The sequence below is a fragment of the Macrotis lagotis genome, chromosome 4, assembly GCF_037893015.1.
Source record: "Macrotis lagotis isolate mMagLag1 chromosome 4, bilby.v1.9.chrom.fasta, whole genome shotgun sequence".
Taxonomy (NCBI): Eukaryota; Metazoa; Chordata; class Mammalia; order Peramelemorphia; family Peramelidae; genus Macrotis; species Macrotis lagotis.
The window spans coordinates 226,021,551-226,037,626 of NC_133661.1; the positions used below are offsets into that span (position 1 = coordinate 226,021,551).

General features: G+C 38.8%; 1 protein-coding gene across 3 annotated transcripts in view; it reads left to right on the top strand.

The window, feature by feature from the left end:
• Nucleotides 1-215: 215 nt before the first annotated feature.
• RPS6KA5 (ribosomal protein S6 kinase A5) overlaps nt 216-16,076 on the top strand; it is a 238,733-nt gene continuing 222,872 nt past the window's right edge. For all 3 annotated transcript variants that reach the window (XM_074235503.1, XM_074235501.1, XM_074235504.1), the window contains exon 1: nt 216-389. In XM_074235503.1, the coding sequence (XP_074091604.1) occupies nt 305-389 (85 nt within the window). In that variant the 5' untranslated portion in view covers nt 216-304. The remainder of the gene's footprint in view (nt 390-16,076) is intronic.

The following is a 16,076-nucleotide window of genomic DNA, read 5'->3' on the forward strand; positions in this document are numbered from 1 at the left end:
GCTCGCCGTGGCGGACGCGCGCGCCCCGAGCCCAATGGGAGAGCGCGGCTCCGTGGGCTCCCCTCCCTCGCTGGCGGCGGGGGAGGGGAGAGGGAAGCTGGAGCCGGGGTTTCGCGGGAGGAGGCGGGTTTGGTGGCGCCGTACTCGCGGTGCCCTCGGTTAGGGGGAGGAGGCAGAGGAGGGAGCCCGAGGGGCCGAGCGGGAAGAGCCCGGGCTCCGGGGCCGAGTGGCGGCGCCGGCCCGAGCTGTCAGCCCCGCCGGGGCTTCCCCGCGCGGACGTCCCCGCGAGATCGAGGAAGCGAAGATGGAGGAGGGCGGCGGCGGCGCCCCGGGCAGCGCCGCGGACGGCGGGGACCGGCTCCTGACAGTCAAGCACGAGCTGCGCACCGGTGAGTGAGCCGGGCCGGCGGCGCGGGGCGGCCGGGGGGAAGGGGCGGCGGCGCGCGGCGCGCGGCGCGGGGCGGCTGCCCGGGAGCCCCGGGGGCGGGGGCGGGGGGCGCCGGGCGCGGGGGCGCGGAGGGGGCGGGGCCGGGCGCGGGGCCCGCCCCCAGCGGGCAGGAGGGAGCCTCGGGGCTAGCTGGGGCGCCCGGGGCTCCTCGCCGTGGCCCCGGGACCTTATCTAGAGTTGCTGTGCGCAACAATAATAACAATAATAAAGTTAAATTGTCACGTGGCCTTTTCCGCGACAGTTTGTGCTGAACTTACCCCGAAGCGTTGTGGTCCAGGGCCCCCTCTCCTACCTTCTTTTCCCTCTGGTTTGCGACTAAAATACAACCTATACTTAGATTTTTGAATGTTTTAGCCGACTTCTAAGCTTCTGTAAATTTAAAAAAACTGTAAGGCAATTAAAGCAGCGCGATTTAGCGGATAAGCTTCTTGTTTAAAACTTCAAGTCAGTGGTTTACCCTAAGCGTTTGTCCCAGCCGCAGCCGCTGCATTTACTTAACTGGTAAGAATCACCATAAAAAAAAACAAACCATCCCTGTGGAACAGTTATTAAATAGTGTCGGTTTAAATCTGTGAGTTCGAATCTTTAGTCAGATTGAAGAAATACAAAATAATTGTAACCAGTAATTATTAGAATATTTTTGGTGGTGTTTACTAAGTGCCTATGGAGCTCCCCATATGCCAAATGGGGTAATTCCTCATGTAGCTGCAGAAGCTATGCATTACGCTTTTGGTGGGTGGATTATAATAAACAATATAAGGATGTGTTTCTTTTCCCCCAACAGACCAGTTAGCCCCCTGCTTGTTAGTTTCTGATTCTGTACATGGCACTTTGTTCAAGGTGTTTGGGTCCCTGTTCCACTTAGTTCTAGATGTGGAACAGAATGATGCCTTATATTCTCATTTCCATCGACGTCTATTTATAGTACTTTTCATTTTAATTGCTTTGGATCACTATTAGACTAGGGTTACTTGAATTAATTTATTACTCTGTAATCTTTTGAGTCCTAAAGTCAGATCTGTGTTTCATGCTTGTTCTATTTACTTATCAATTCTAGTAAATCAGTAGTGTATTGTGGTGTTAAAAGGTATAATTTTATCTTTTAATATTTTAATGCTTCAGTATTTTAATATGAAACAGATGGCATGCTACTTGAGTGGAGGTAAGATCATCAGATATTTACCACAGAAGTCAGCATGAAGATTTGTCCAAATGACTAAAGAATAAACCACTTATTCTTATTCAGCATATTGCTAGTTTTCTTTCTTGCACAAAATGTTCTGTAGAAAATACTTTTTTTTTGCCTCACTAGCATTATTCAATACCTCAATTCTATGTTATAAAAATGTTTTTGACTAATGGTGTAAATCACAATGAAATCATTAATACTGTTAACTCTGAAAGACAATAAGCATTCATCTTGAGCTCTGGTTGAAGGACAAATTGGTCAGAAAATGTCCAAAACACTACTGAAATCTATCATACAAAAATTATACATCATTAGCCTGTGTTGTATAGTACTGTAAGAGATGCTAGAGTTGGAGTTCTTAACGTACAAGGGGTTCATGGATAGATTTCAGGGCATAAGAAAACTTGGACAGTTTATCTTTATTTTCACTGTCCTTTCATTGAAATTTCACTTTTATTTTATTTACTAATGTGAACAACAAAACATTCTGAGAAGGGATTCGTAAATTTCACCAGATTGCCAAAGAGGTCCATGATACACAGAAAGATAAGACCTCCTGCAGTAGAGTAATTCAGTTAGTAATTCATTAATGCAGATTTGTCATGATATCTGTCTACATTTAATGATTGTTTCCTTGGTGCCAAGCCCTATATAGTATGCTATGGTAATGAAAGACCATCTAGGTGGAATAGAGGATAGAGCACGGGGCCTGGAGGCAAATTGATCTAAGATAATTAGTAATTGACCTAGGATACTCAGTAGCTGGGTGATCTTGGGTAAGTCACTTACCTCTTTTACTTCAGTTTCCTCATCTGTTAAAATGAGCTGGAGAAGGAAATGATAAACCACTTCAGTGTCTTTGCCAAGAAAATCCTGAAATGAGGCCACAAAAAAAGTTGGATACAACAAATGGGAGTGAAATGAACCAAAAATGAGCATTAAGTGCCTAATATGTGCCAGGCATGATGCTAAGTACTGAGAGGAAAAAAAAATCACACTATCCATTTTCCTTGAAGAAATTGAAACCTGTTACAGTTGAAGTGACAGAATACTCTTGAAAATTACTCAAGAATATTAAGAAAATAGTATAGTTTAAAATATCAACAAAACCCTTAGTGTCTAAATGTTCATTTGACATTAGTTTATATCTTATATTACTGTTCATCTTCTTTATGTTTATACTCCTTGAGAACTAGTGCTCCTATTTCTTTTTCTACCTATATACAGTAGACATCTAATATATGTTGATGATAATATATGCTGATGATGACTATATAACCCAAGGCAATGAGAATTAAAGAGGTCATATCGTTAATGTTATCTATAATTTGATCCGTTTCTTATGTAAATTGCCATCTCATCTAAATTCTGGTCCTGTAATTTATCTATCTTTGTTCTGTGTATGTGGCAGATGAAATGTGTTTTTGAATTTAAGACCTTTTAAAAGTTTTGTTAGATTTCATTTCTAAAGTAGCATATCAAATAAAGAGGGCCTACCTGATTAGTCTACAGGTTTACTTTAGACTTGTGTATATATAGTGAAGTGGAAATAGTACTGATAAGCATTTATAATACTTGGGTGCTAGTCTTACTGTCTTTTGTGTTGCTTAATCTCACTTAAACTCTATGGTCTTTCTGTTCTTTGTCTCAATGGTCAGAAGTTGGATTAGTTAACTTCTAAGATTATGAAAGATAAAAGAAAATATAGATTTATGTAAAAGATAAATTCTGAACTGATTTTCTCTACAAAATAATACATTCCTTTGAATAACAAGTTACCTAGGACATTTTAAATAGGATTCCATTTACAATTTTAAAAAGTAAGACAAAGTATTCTTATCCTAATACAAAATTTTCTTAATAGAAAATCTTTGAGTTTCATATCAACTTTTCCTTTCAGGAGAGATCATTTTTTTGAAACTTAAGCTTTTGACCGTATAAAACACCTGTTATCTCTTAATTCCTTTTATGGAAGCAGGGAGAATTTTTTTCTTTTTTTCATGTAAAGCCCTATTGGCCATGGTTGACTAACATTTAAGAAGTATAAATGGATAGTTGTCATATTTCCAAAAAATAGATGAGATGGCTTTGGTAGAACTTTAATTTAGTCCCCTAGACCTCATAGCTTCTTATAATGATGAGTTAGCTGATGAGCTTTTTTCTACATTTTAGGCATATTGTACTACTAGTTGTTCCTTAATCTTGTTCTGTCTTTTGCTTCCTCATACATTTGCAAAAACTTTTGTCTATATCTGGTATGTGCTCTTTCTACATCTCAACTTTTAAAATCTTTCTTTCTTCAAGGTTTTTCTTGAATCCTTATAACATTTATTCTCTCATACCATTTTCTCCATGGAACCTTCACTGATTCTCTTCCTTTCTCTCTTAAATTTTGATTCAGTACTTTGGAACTGCCTTGCCCTTATTACATTTGAATTTGTATTATACAGATTGTAAGCAACTTGATTTGTCAGCTTAATATCCCCACTGCACAGTATAGTATCTTGTTTTACTCATTATTTAAATGTTGAACTGACATAAATTAATCCTTAATATTCTCCTCCTCCCCCTTTCCTCATCCTAGGCCCACTAATGAAACTCATACATACCTGAAATTGCTCTGATGGACCTGCTTAGCTTTCAGTACTACTTGAGAAGATATGTAAACTTTAGAGAAACAGAAAGCTCAATCAGAGAGAGAAAAGAGAAAGCACAAGCAAATCCCTCTCTAGTATCAGTTCTCCAGAATGAAAATTCAGCAGCCCAGACACTCTTGTCACAAAGATTTATGCCAAATTTATGCCAAATGACCTCCAATCTCTCTCAATATTTGTGTAGGTGGGACATCTGAGCCCATTCAAGGGCATATACACATCTGGCCTCTTGAGAAACTTTGCTTCTAGGGGAAGGGGAAGGTAACCTTGTCTTCTTAAGGCATAATATATCTTTAATCAGTGGATCAAAAACAAACTGAAAAAACAAAATGTTCTCCTATCCAGCAGGCTGTTCTAAATGCTTTGTTAGAGGGTGAACTAGAGTCCAAATGGTTGACTAGTTTTTAATGGAGTTAGATATTCTGCAGAGTTGTATTAAATAGAATTTATCAACTTTAATGTCTTGGGATATATTGTCTTATTGATCTAGAAATTCTTTCAGTCAAAGAGATTCTAACTTATTTGTGCCCTGTTTGTCATCCTCAATGACTCTTGACTGTATCTTCCTCTAATTCTTTCATTTGGGATCCATTCAATATTTGTTAGCTCTTTTGAAATTTTTCTTCAAATGGAGCACATAGGCAGTCTGATAATTTCCCCATGTATAAGACACACCCTGTTTCAAAAAAATTGGGGGTCTAAAAACTGGGGAGTATCTTATACCGTGTTTTAGATTTTTTTTACTTGTATTTCCTGCTTTTTTTCCATGCTTGTATTTGAGTTTATTGCTGTAGATTTTTTTACTTGCATAATCCGATTTCTTGCTCTTGTCTTTGCACTCATTGTTTTGCATTTGTTACCAGTATATTAGGTTATGTTTTGCCACATTCTGCCCAGAAATGGCTCAGAAAAGATTTTCATACAGTACTGAATTCAATTCAGAGTAATCCAGTTTGTAAAAGTGAATGGAAATCATGCTGCTGAACCTCAGTTTGATCCTCCTCCAACTGAGAAAACTATCTGAGACTGGCTACAGGAAGAAGAAATCCGATGGAAAACACCACAGCAGAAGGCCATGAGAGGCAGCCAAATGACCTGATTTAGAGAGGGAATTGTAGAGATTGACTGAAGAGCAAAGGGCAATGGAAATACCTTTGTCCACAAAGATGCTTCAGCATGAGGCAAAAAGAATTGCTGATGAAAAAGAAGGGACTGATTTCAAAGGAGGACACAATTGGTGCTTCAGCTTCATTAAACGGAATGAAACTAAGCATGTGTCCATGCACCAGACTTGCCCAGGGAGTGGTTGTGGTCAACCACAGACCAGAGTACAGGCAGGAGAGTGGTCAGAGTATCTCCCAAGACAGTGATTCATCATCAAATACAGATGAGGGCAAGCTGATGGATGGGAGTTTTGACAGTGATGAGAAGTTGTATTAATTTTATGATGAATAAAACTTGAGTTCAATAACTTTATGTAATACATTTTTTTTCAAATTTCAGGCTCCAAAATTAAGTTATGTCTTACACATGGGGAAATATGGTACTTTCTTGCCAAGTGACAGGCTCACCTTTTTTACCCCCATTATATTGCATCATATAGAAGCTTATGAGCTGGTTAACAGCAAAGATTATTATGCCCATTTTAAAACTGAGAAATTGAGACCCAGCTTATTTAAGTGACTTGCTGAAGTTCATCTATCTAGTTTAATGGAAGATTTAGAATTTGATTCTTGCTCTTCTGACTCCAAATCTCATGATCCATACACTTCATCATACTACCTTTAATCTCATTCTCATCACCTTCTTTCAACTTATTAGATTGTTTTCTTTATCTCTTTCAAATGATTTTTGGAATACTATTTACTGCTTTACTTGAAATATCTTTATACTAGCTAGAACTACATTTCTATTCTATCTTTCTTGTTTTAAGAGCCATGCCCTATTGAGAATTCAGTGAAAGCAAAAGTATTCAGAGGTTAAAAGAGATATTGAAAGGTAAATGATAGGATCTTCATTTGGAAAATAGATATTCCTCATCTTAAAAAAAGGATAGGCTAGGGGCGGCTAGGTGGCGTAGTGGATAAAGCACCAGCCCTGGAGTCAGGAGTACCTGGCTTCAAATCGGGTCTCAGACACTTAATTACCTAGCTGTGTGGCCTTGGGCAAGCCACTTAACCCCGTTTGCCTTGCAACCCCCCCCCCCCCAAAAAAAAAAGAATAGGCTCTTATGAATACCTAGGTTTTTGGGGAAAAGATTACATTCACATCCATATTCTCTAGCCACTCATCTGTGCAACAGTTCCAAAGGAGTATGGTATTTGAAAAGTGACTAATCATACCAAGGCTTCTAGGGAATGACTTTAAGGAAGGAAGGGACTTTTGAGTAAGGAAAAATTTGTCAAAAAGCTAAAGAGACATTGCTCTATATGAAAGAGCTCAGTAACACTCCAGCTGAATAAAGCATAATTCCTCCCCCCCATCAGTCAGTGGTTAAAAGAAAAAAAAAAGACTAGTCCATTATGAGGGAGACAAGTAAATTTACTCTTCTAGCTATTAGGAAAAATTCTAGCTATTGAGAAAAATTAGTACAGATGAGCCCCACTGTCCTAATGGAAATACCTATCCAACCAAAAGCCAATCCAGCTGAAAAGTAGAGACTCTTATAACGAACTTTGTGAGAAAGTTCATCAAGCCTCTGTAGCTCTAGAGCTATAAGTTGCTTTGGCCAAGTGTGTCTTTGTTGGGGCAGTTAGGTGGTACAGTGGATAAATGCTGTGTCTGGAGTCAGGAAGACTCATCTTTCTGAGTTCAAATCTGGCCTCAGACACTAGCTTGACAAATCACTTAACCCTGTTTGTCTCAGTTTCCCCGTCTGTAAAATGAACTGGAGAAGGAAATGGCAAATCATTACAGTATTTTTGCCAAGAAAACCCTTAATTTTCTCACAATCTTATACCATTGAAAGATGACTAAACAACAAAATTCCCTACCTCACTACCATTATATACTTCAAGGTAGTGCCCATTCCACCCTATTTTATGTGTATGTTTATGAAAGAGTAAGCCCCTGATGTTTAGAAGTGCTTTGTGGTTTATCTCTTTGCTATTCTTTTTGTTTGCTAAAGACTAACAAGTCAACTGTCTGATTAAGGTTAGGCACACTGGTGGTAGAGGCTTGTGAGTTAGTTTTTGCAAGGATAACCACTATACATGGTTATCCCTAGAATCCTGTAAGCAGGAACTGCTATAGCTCTTAGGGACCCACCCAACTTGCCAAACGGTGAGTGAACCCTTAGGAGGAGTATGTTTATACTTGAGTGAGAGAGGGGAGTATTACTACCATGTGTTTATATGGAGGAGCTCATCAGCTCTGGTGGTTATCTTCTACTTCCTGTCTTATGTATATGTGATCTATGCCATGGACCCTCTTTACCTTCTATAATCCCTATGCTTTCAATAGTACCTATAGATTCAGTTTCTGCCTCTATGTATATGACATCTAAGTTTACATATCCAGTCTTCATCTGACTGAAAGAGCAGCAAGTTGGTCTTTTTTTCCTGTTCTATGAACAAGTTTAGGCATTTCTTTGTTGGATTTGAGACTTCTTTTTGCCCTGATAAGCACAGTTTTTCCCTACACTGGAATACTCCTGGCTAGTTCTTAAACTCAATGTCAATAGGCTTTTATTTCTTTTCTTTGCTGATCTGTTTGGAAAAACAACTCATGTTGACTTTTTCCCTTGAATTTCCCAGACACGTCTTTGTGGTATAAAATGTACTAGATGATTATCTTTTTGGAGTATTTGTAAGGTAGAACTTAACTGTATTTCTTTGTGTTTACCTTCTTGACCATGTGCTAGAATTCATACTTTCCTCTGAAACTCTCTGATGTTCCCAACTTCAATATTCCTGTTGAAGATATTCCAATTTTCTGGTTGCCTTAGATTCAAAATCTCAAGGCAATGTTAAACTCTACTTTGGCTGAGGAGGCTTTATATTTAATCATGCTACATCTTATCAATTATATTTGTGAGCTTATTCCCTTATTATCTGAATTATTGTAATTGTTTCCCTTTTGAGGGGAGTGGGAGTAAAATAAAGAGTACTGAAGGCTTTAAAATTTTTATTTTTCTCTCCTTCCTACTTCCTCAGTTTAAAAGAAAAAGAAAAAACGTGACACTTGGCAAATAAGCATAGTCAATTGAAGTAAAGTCCCACATTGTCCATGTCTAATATACATGTGCAGTATACCTGACATTCTGAATCTTGACCATCATCTCTCTGTCAGTAAATGGGTAGCATAGTTTATTATTAGATAGTTAATCTTGATCCTTGAGTTGATAGACTTCTAAAGTCTTTCAAAGTTGTTTGTCTTTATAATGTTGTTGTTATTATTGTATAAATTCTTCTGGTTCTTCTCACCTTAGTCTTCATTGGATTCCATCTTCCCAGGTTTCTCTGAACCTAACCTAATTCTTTTGTCATTTGTTATAGTACAATATTATCACATTACATTCATATATTTTGGTTTACTCTGTCATTTTACAGTTGATGGGCATCCCTTAGTTTCTAGTTCTTTGTGACTGCAAAAAAAAGGGTGCTATAAATATTTTTGTATACTGTCCTTTTCTTTATTTCTTTGATTACTTTGGGGTATAGACCTATATTAGAGGTTTCACTGGGTCAAAGACTATGCACATTTTATTGATTTTTTTTTGTGAACAGTTCCATTGATTTCCACAATGAGTGAACTAATTTGTATTTTTTCTCACAGTGCATCATTATGCCTGTTTTCCATAAACCCTCCAGTATCTGTCATTTCCCCTTTTTTGTTGTCTTTGCCAATATGATGAATGTGAAATGTAACCTCAAAGTAACTTTAATTTTAATTTCTCTAATTATTACTAGGGGCTTTTTTCATATGGCTTTTGCTGGCATGATATCCATGTTTCTTTAAAGACTTTGTGCCTTTATCTTTTTTGACCATTCACGACTTGCGGAAATTTTTTATTCTTTATAAATTTGAATCAATTGCTTGGAATATTTTGAAAATAAGACCTTTGTTGGAGAAGCTATGGGAGCCTCTAAACTCTAATTCACCTTCCATTAACTTATGACTGAACCACATCATTACCTTACTCAACTTGACAAGCTTCATTGGTTCCATATTGTCTTTAGAATATGCTTGTGTGATATTTAAAGCCTTTCACAATCTGGCTGTAACCTAACTTTTCAGATTGTTTTCACATTACTTGCCTAATATACCTTTATTTTTAGTCAAACTGGCCTACTTGTTGTTCCCTTTATATGACATTCTGTCTTTCACCTCTGTGCAAAGACATGTTCTCCATTCCTGAAATACTCTCCCTCTTCCCTTCTACCTCTTGTAACTGAGCTCAAGTGCCTCTTCCTGAAAGAGAAGCCTTTCCTAATATCCTCTTCCCTCCTCTGTTGGTATTTCACTTCCTGTTTAGATAGTGTGTGTGTGTGTGTGTGTTTGTGTGTGTGTGTGCGCACGTGTGTGTCTTACCTCTACTTACTAAAATGGAACAAGGTCAGTTTCCATTTTTATCTTTGAATTCCTGGAATGTAATAAATGCTTAATAAAGTCTTAACTGACTTGATCTTTTCAAATTGGAGGAATTTTTCATTTTAGAACTAATAGAAATCCTTAGAGATTATCTAGTCAAATCCTTGTTTTACAGATGAGGAAACTGAAGTCCATAATGATTAAATGACTTGGCCAAAGACATAGTTACCACTTGATAGAAGCAGGAATTTGGATCCTTTGATTCAAAATCCATTTCCTTCCTCTATACCATACTTTCCTATTCCTTTAATATTTACTTAGCAAAGATATTGTAAAATGCCTGCTGTATGCTAGGCCCTTGAGATACAAGGACAAAAATGAAACTAACCCTGCCACTCTGGGAACTAGGTAATGACATTTGAGTTATGCCATGAGGGAAAGCAGGGATTTTCCAAGGTGAGGAGGAACAACATTGTGCAATTAAGCTAGAAAATTTCCATTTTACAGCTATTGTCTTGTTTGGTCTTGACTCTATAGAGTATGATGTCTGGTCCAAAATAAGTTGATCGCTCCTGAACTCTCCACCATATAACTATTCAAGTCTTTTTTGACACCCTCAACCTTCTCTCCTCTCCTCTTTTTTTTTTCAGGGTTCTTAACTTTTTTTTTTAGTTTTTCCTCATTTGTTTTTTTTAATTTATTTTTTAATTCTCATTCTGTACAAATGTTTTTTCTTTACATTAATAAAATATACTTGTTTACAAGTAAACAAAATACCCCTCCCCCCATGAATATAGATAGACTTGCTTGGGTAAAAAAGTAAAGGGGAGAGAAAAAAAGTTAAAATTAAAAAAAATAATAGTAATAATTGTAGGTATGGCCAGGTGGTACAATGGACGAAGCAACAGCCCTGGAGCCACGAGCACCCAAGTCCATATCCAGCCTCGTAAACCCAACAATCACCCAGCCATGTGATATGCAAGCCACCCGATCCCCACTGCCCTGCAAAAACCAAAAAGAAGAAAGAAAAAAAAAAAGACCTAAAATAAAATAAAATAAAATAGTAATAATAGTAGGGGTGGCTGGGTGGCAGACAGAGAATTGGCCCTTGAGCCAGGAGCACCTGGGTCCAAATCCGGCCCCAGACACCCAAAGATCACCCTGCTATATGGTCCCAGGCAGGCCACCCAGCCCCACTTGCCCTGCACCCTCCCCCAAATAATAATAACAAAAAATGTGTTTCAGTCTTTGTTCCAACACCATCAACTCTGTCGTTAGTGGATCACATTCTTTATGATAAGTCCATCACAAAAGTTACTTCCATATTTTTCCAACATTGCCATTGCTGATCGCAACTCCCTCCTTTCTTATTTCTCCACTACCATGTACTATATTTTCTCTCTCCTTTCACTCTGACTCTATCAGCAGACAGATCCCTGGTCCTGGGGCCAAGAAGCCCTGAGCCCCCATACCACCCCTTAGGCCCAGAATCCACCCGGCCCTGTGGTCCTGGGCAGGCCTTCCAATCCCAGCCCCTTCCAAGAAGTAAAAAAAAGAAAATGTGTTATATTTGACCACTCTCCCCCCATGGTCCATCCTCTCCTCCTTTATTCACATCCCCACCCATTCCCCCTGCTCCCCCCTCCTTCTTACTCCAGATGTCTATACCCCATTGAGTATATTTGCTGTTTCCTCTCCTAGCCATCTCTGATGAGAGCAAAGTTTCCCTCATTCCCCTTTGCCTCCCCCCTTCCATATCATTGCAATAGCTCATTGTAATAAAAAAAATCTTATGTGAAATATCTTGGACTATTCCCCCTCTCCTTTTTCTTTCTCCCATTCCATTTCCCTTTTTTTCTATTGACTCCATTTTTACACCATATTTTATCTTCGAATTCAGCTTTCTCCTGTGCTTCAACTATAAAAGCTCTTTCTACCTGCTCTATTAACTGAGAAGGTTCATATGAGTATTATCAGTGTCATTTTTCTATGCAGGAATACATGCAGTTCATCCTCATTAAGTCCCTCATATTTCCCCCCTCTCCTCCAATCTCCATGCTTCATCTGAGTCCTGTATCTGAAGATCAAACCTTCTGTTCAGCTCTGGCTATTCCAAAAGGAACATTTGAAATTCCCCTGGTTCATTGAAAGTCCATCTTTTTCCCTGGAAGAGGACATTCAGCCTTGCTGGGTAGTTCATTCTTGGCTGCATTCTAAGCTCTTTTGCCTTCCGGTATATTGTATTCCAAGCCCTCCGAGCTTCCAGTGTAGCTGCTGCTAAGTCCTGTGTGATCCTGACTGCAGCTCCATGATATTTGAACTGTGTCCTTCTGGCTGCTTGTAATATTTTTCTCTTTGACTTGGGAGTTCTGGAACTTGGCTATAATATTACTAGGGGTTGGTGTTTTGGGATCTCTTTCTCTGGGAGATCAGTGGATTCTCTCCATTTCTATTTTGCCCTCTGCTTCTAGAATATCAGGGCAATTTTCCTGTAGTAATTCTTTGAAAATGATGTCAAGGCTCTTTTCCTGATCATGACTTTCAGGTATTCCAATAATTTTCATATTATCTTTCCTAAGTCTGTTTTCCATATCAGTTGTTTTTTCAATGAGATATTTCACATTTTCTTCTAATTTTTCATTTTTTTGGTTTTGAAGTATTGATTCCTGATTTCTGGTAAATTCATCAATCTCCCTGAATTCTATTCTTTGTCTGAAGGATTTATTCTCCTCAGAGTTTTCTTATCTCTTCTTCCATCTGGCCAATTTTGCTTTTTTAAAGCATTCTTCTCCTCAGTAACTTTCTGAACTGTTTTATCCATTTGACCTAAGCTGGTTTTTAGCATGCTATTTTCTTCAGCATTTTTTTGGATTTCCTTGACTAAGCTGCTGACTTCATTTTCATGTTTTTCCTGCATCTCTCTCCTTTCTTTTCCCAGTTTTTCTTCCAACTCCCTCATTTGATTTTCAAAGTCTTTTTTGAACTCTATCATAACCTGAGCCCAATTCCTGTTTTTCTTGGAGTCTTTAGATGCAGGAGCTTGTGCTTCCTCATCTTCAGACTGAGGATTTTGATCCTTCTTGGGCTCATTTGCAAAATATTTCTCAATCGTCTTCCTCTTGTTTGTTTGTTCATTTTCCCAGCCTAAGCCTGTTTTTTGGGGTGCTTCCTGAGCTTTTGGGACACTCCCACAAGGGTCTCATTGTGTGAGGCTCAGTCCTCCCTCCTGGTCTGTGAATGACCATAAGCGTCCCCCCCTCTGCCACGGGGCTGAGGTTGGGGGCCCCTGCTGTTCTGTGGGGGGGCCTAGACTGGTATCAGGATCTGAATGTGGTCAGAGCCCCAGAGTCCTGTTCCAGGGGCAGAGGACAGAGCTAGGCAGTCTCTCTTCACTCCCCTCCCTCAGCTCAATGGGCTCATGCCCTGGGGGCTCCTGCTTACTGGCTCCGCCTGCTTCTGTTTCCTGGATCAGGGCTGGGGAAAGAAGATGCTGCTTGCTGTGTGCCCTGAGGGCTGGGCTCGCTCTGGCAGAGGTCCCCCGCTGTTCCCCCACTTTGTGTCCGGTGCTCCTCGGGGTGCAGCTCAGGAGATTCCCCTGCTGCTGTGAGCCTCGGCTCCCAGTGCCCTGGGGCTGCCTCCAGGAGGCTGAGGTTTTTTGGCTCTGGTGGGCCACCCCTCTGGCTGGCTGCCTCTCCGACCCCGGGGAGCAGAGCCTTTCTGCTCTTTGCCAGGTTACCTTGAGTAGGAGATCTGCCTCACTGGGTCCCTTTGTGGGTTCTGTCTCTCCAAAGTTTAGTTAGAGTCCTTAGTTTATGAGTTTTTATCAGAGAGCTCCTAAGACTAGATCCCTTCATGTCACCATCTTGGCTCCGCCTCCCTCTCCTCTCTTCTTAAAGGACTGGAGGGTAGATTCTTTTAGAGAAGGCAGAAACTACTACACTATGCATCTGCTGCCTTACCTGGTTTCAACCTAATGGAACAATATGCCTTCTGTTGAGTACTTTCTGATAGTCTCCTTCCTCCCTACCTTTCCTGCTTCTTTTTTTATGTTGACTTCCCCTTTTAGATTGTAAGCTCCTTGAGAGTTAAAACTCCTTTTTATTTGCATCTTCAGCTTATAGTAGGCACTTAAATATTTATTGGAAAGGTTGTGACAGGATTTCAGTGCCCTATAAAAACAGTTTTTGTTTAAAAGGCGGTAGGGTGCCATTGGAATTTAGCTGGATAGTGATATGGTCTGTTTTAGGAATATCACTTTTGTAGTTGTATGAACAAGATAAAAGAAGGTAGGGAAACTAATTAGGATGCTGTTGAAGTAGTTAAGAGAAAAGGTCATTAGGGCTGTGATTATGTGAGAGAAGAGAAAGAATAAAAAACAAATTTTAAATATAATATGAAATAATGGGAGGAGGACTAGATTTGGGGACAGAGGACCTGAATTTGAAACCTGACTGCTGCTGATTACCTGTGTGACTTAAGTGAAATAAGTCATTAAACTTCTGTCTGGGCCTTAGTTTTCTCATCTACAAAATGTCAAAGTTAGACTAATTAACTTCTAAGATTTTTTTCAGTTATCATGTGAAATAGCTAAGATTATTTCTTCATTCTAGCAGCCCTACAGCTTCCTTCTGAACTTGGATCTTTTTTCTCAAGGAATCCTAAGTTCCTTTTTCTTCATATTACTTACCTTAAAACACAGGTAAGTGAAATATGCTTAAAGCAAAACAAATACAAGTAAATTTGTTTTTTGTTTTGTGAATCCATGAATATTTGATATATGTTTGTTACATAAGTCATAGAATGCCATTTTTTTGGAGTTTCATTTGATAACTATTTTAATATTCAGATTTGGAAATGATTTTGAAGGATCTTTGCATGTTTGCTTATAAACATATACATTGAAAATGGATAGTATATATAAATGATTAAATACAAAGAGGGTAATCATTAGTACTCTAATCTCAAATTTGGTGAAATCGTTAAAGAAAATAATTGTAACAACATTTGTCCCAGGTGACATTTTCTCTGTAAAACTGAAGATATTTATTTTTTTTGGGGGGGGAAGGGGGGTTTGCATGGCAATGAAGTTAATTGACTTCCCCAAGATTAAGTAAAAACAAAAGTCTTTTTATATACTTCTTTGGTTCTTTGGCAAATTAATGATTTATCAGTATAGGTATTCTGTGCCTCTCCATTCTGATTCAATACTTGAATATGTCTTTCCACTAGAGCTTTGTTTTCCATAAAAATCAAAATAACATACTGGGACCCTTTTCCTTCTTCATTTAATGTCTGGGGGTAGGAATGAATGATATTTTTAGGGATTAGATGATTTTTTTAGGGTTTTTTTTTTTAGTTTTTAGTTGGTTTTTTGTTTTGTTTTTTGCAAGGCAATGGGGTTAAGTAGCTTGCCCAAGGCCACACAGCTAGTTAATTATTAAATGTCTGAGGCTGGATTTGAACTCAATTACTCCTGACTCCAGGGCCCATGCTCTATCCACTGCACCACCTACCTGCCCCCTTGAATGAACGATATTTTTTTAAAAAAACCATACACATTTCCTGTATTGAAACTATTACTAATGCAGACTGTCGACCAACCTGTGATTTGTTATCTAAAAAGGTGCTTAAGAGAAATGGAAGTTGAGGGAGTGCCTATCAGTTGGGGAATGACTAAACAAGTTATATGAATGTAATAGCATACTATTTGTTGTGCTATAAATGTTGAACAGAAGGATTTCAGAAAAACTTGAAAAAGCTTACATGAAATGACACTAAGTTAACAGAGCCAGGAAGAACATTGTACACAACATTGAATGATAATCAATTATGATAGACTTAACTCTTCTCAGCACTACTGTGATCCAGGGCACTTACAAAAGATTTCATGATGAAAATGGTAGCCACATCCAGAGAAAGAACTATAGAGTCTGAATGCAGACTGAAGCATACTATTTTCACTTTTTCCCCTTCATAGTTTTTCCCTTTTGCTGTTTCTTCCTTCACAACTTAATTAAATGTGGAAATATGTTTAACATGAATGTACATATATAATCTTTATCATATTGCTTGTCTTCTTGGGGAGGGAGACTTTTTGTTATTATTACATGTAGTTGGAAAAAATAAAATTCTATTAAAAATAAATACAAGAATACCTGGTGACATGGAGAGGTGAAATGACTTGCCCTCCTGGCCTCATGGCCAGTATATGTCACAGTCAAGACTTGAACCCAAATCCAGGTTTAAATGACAT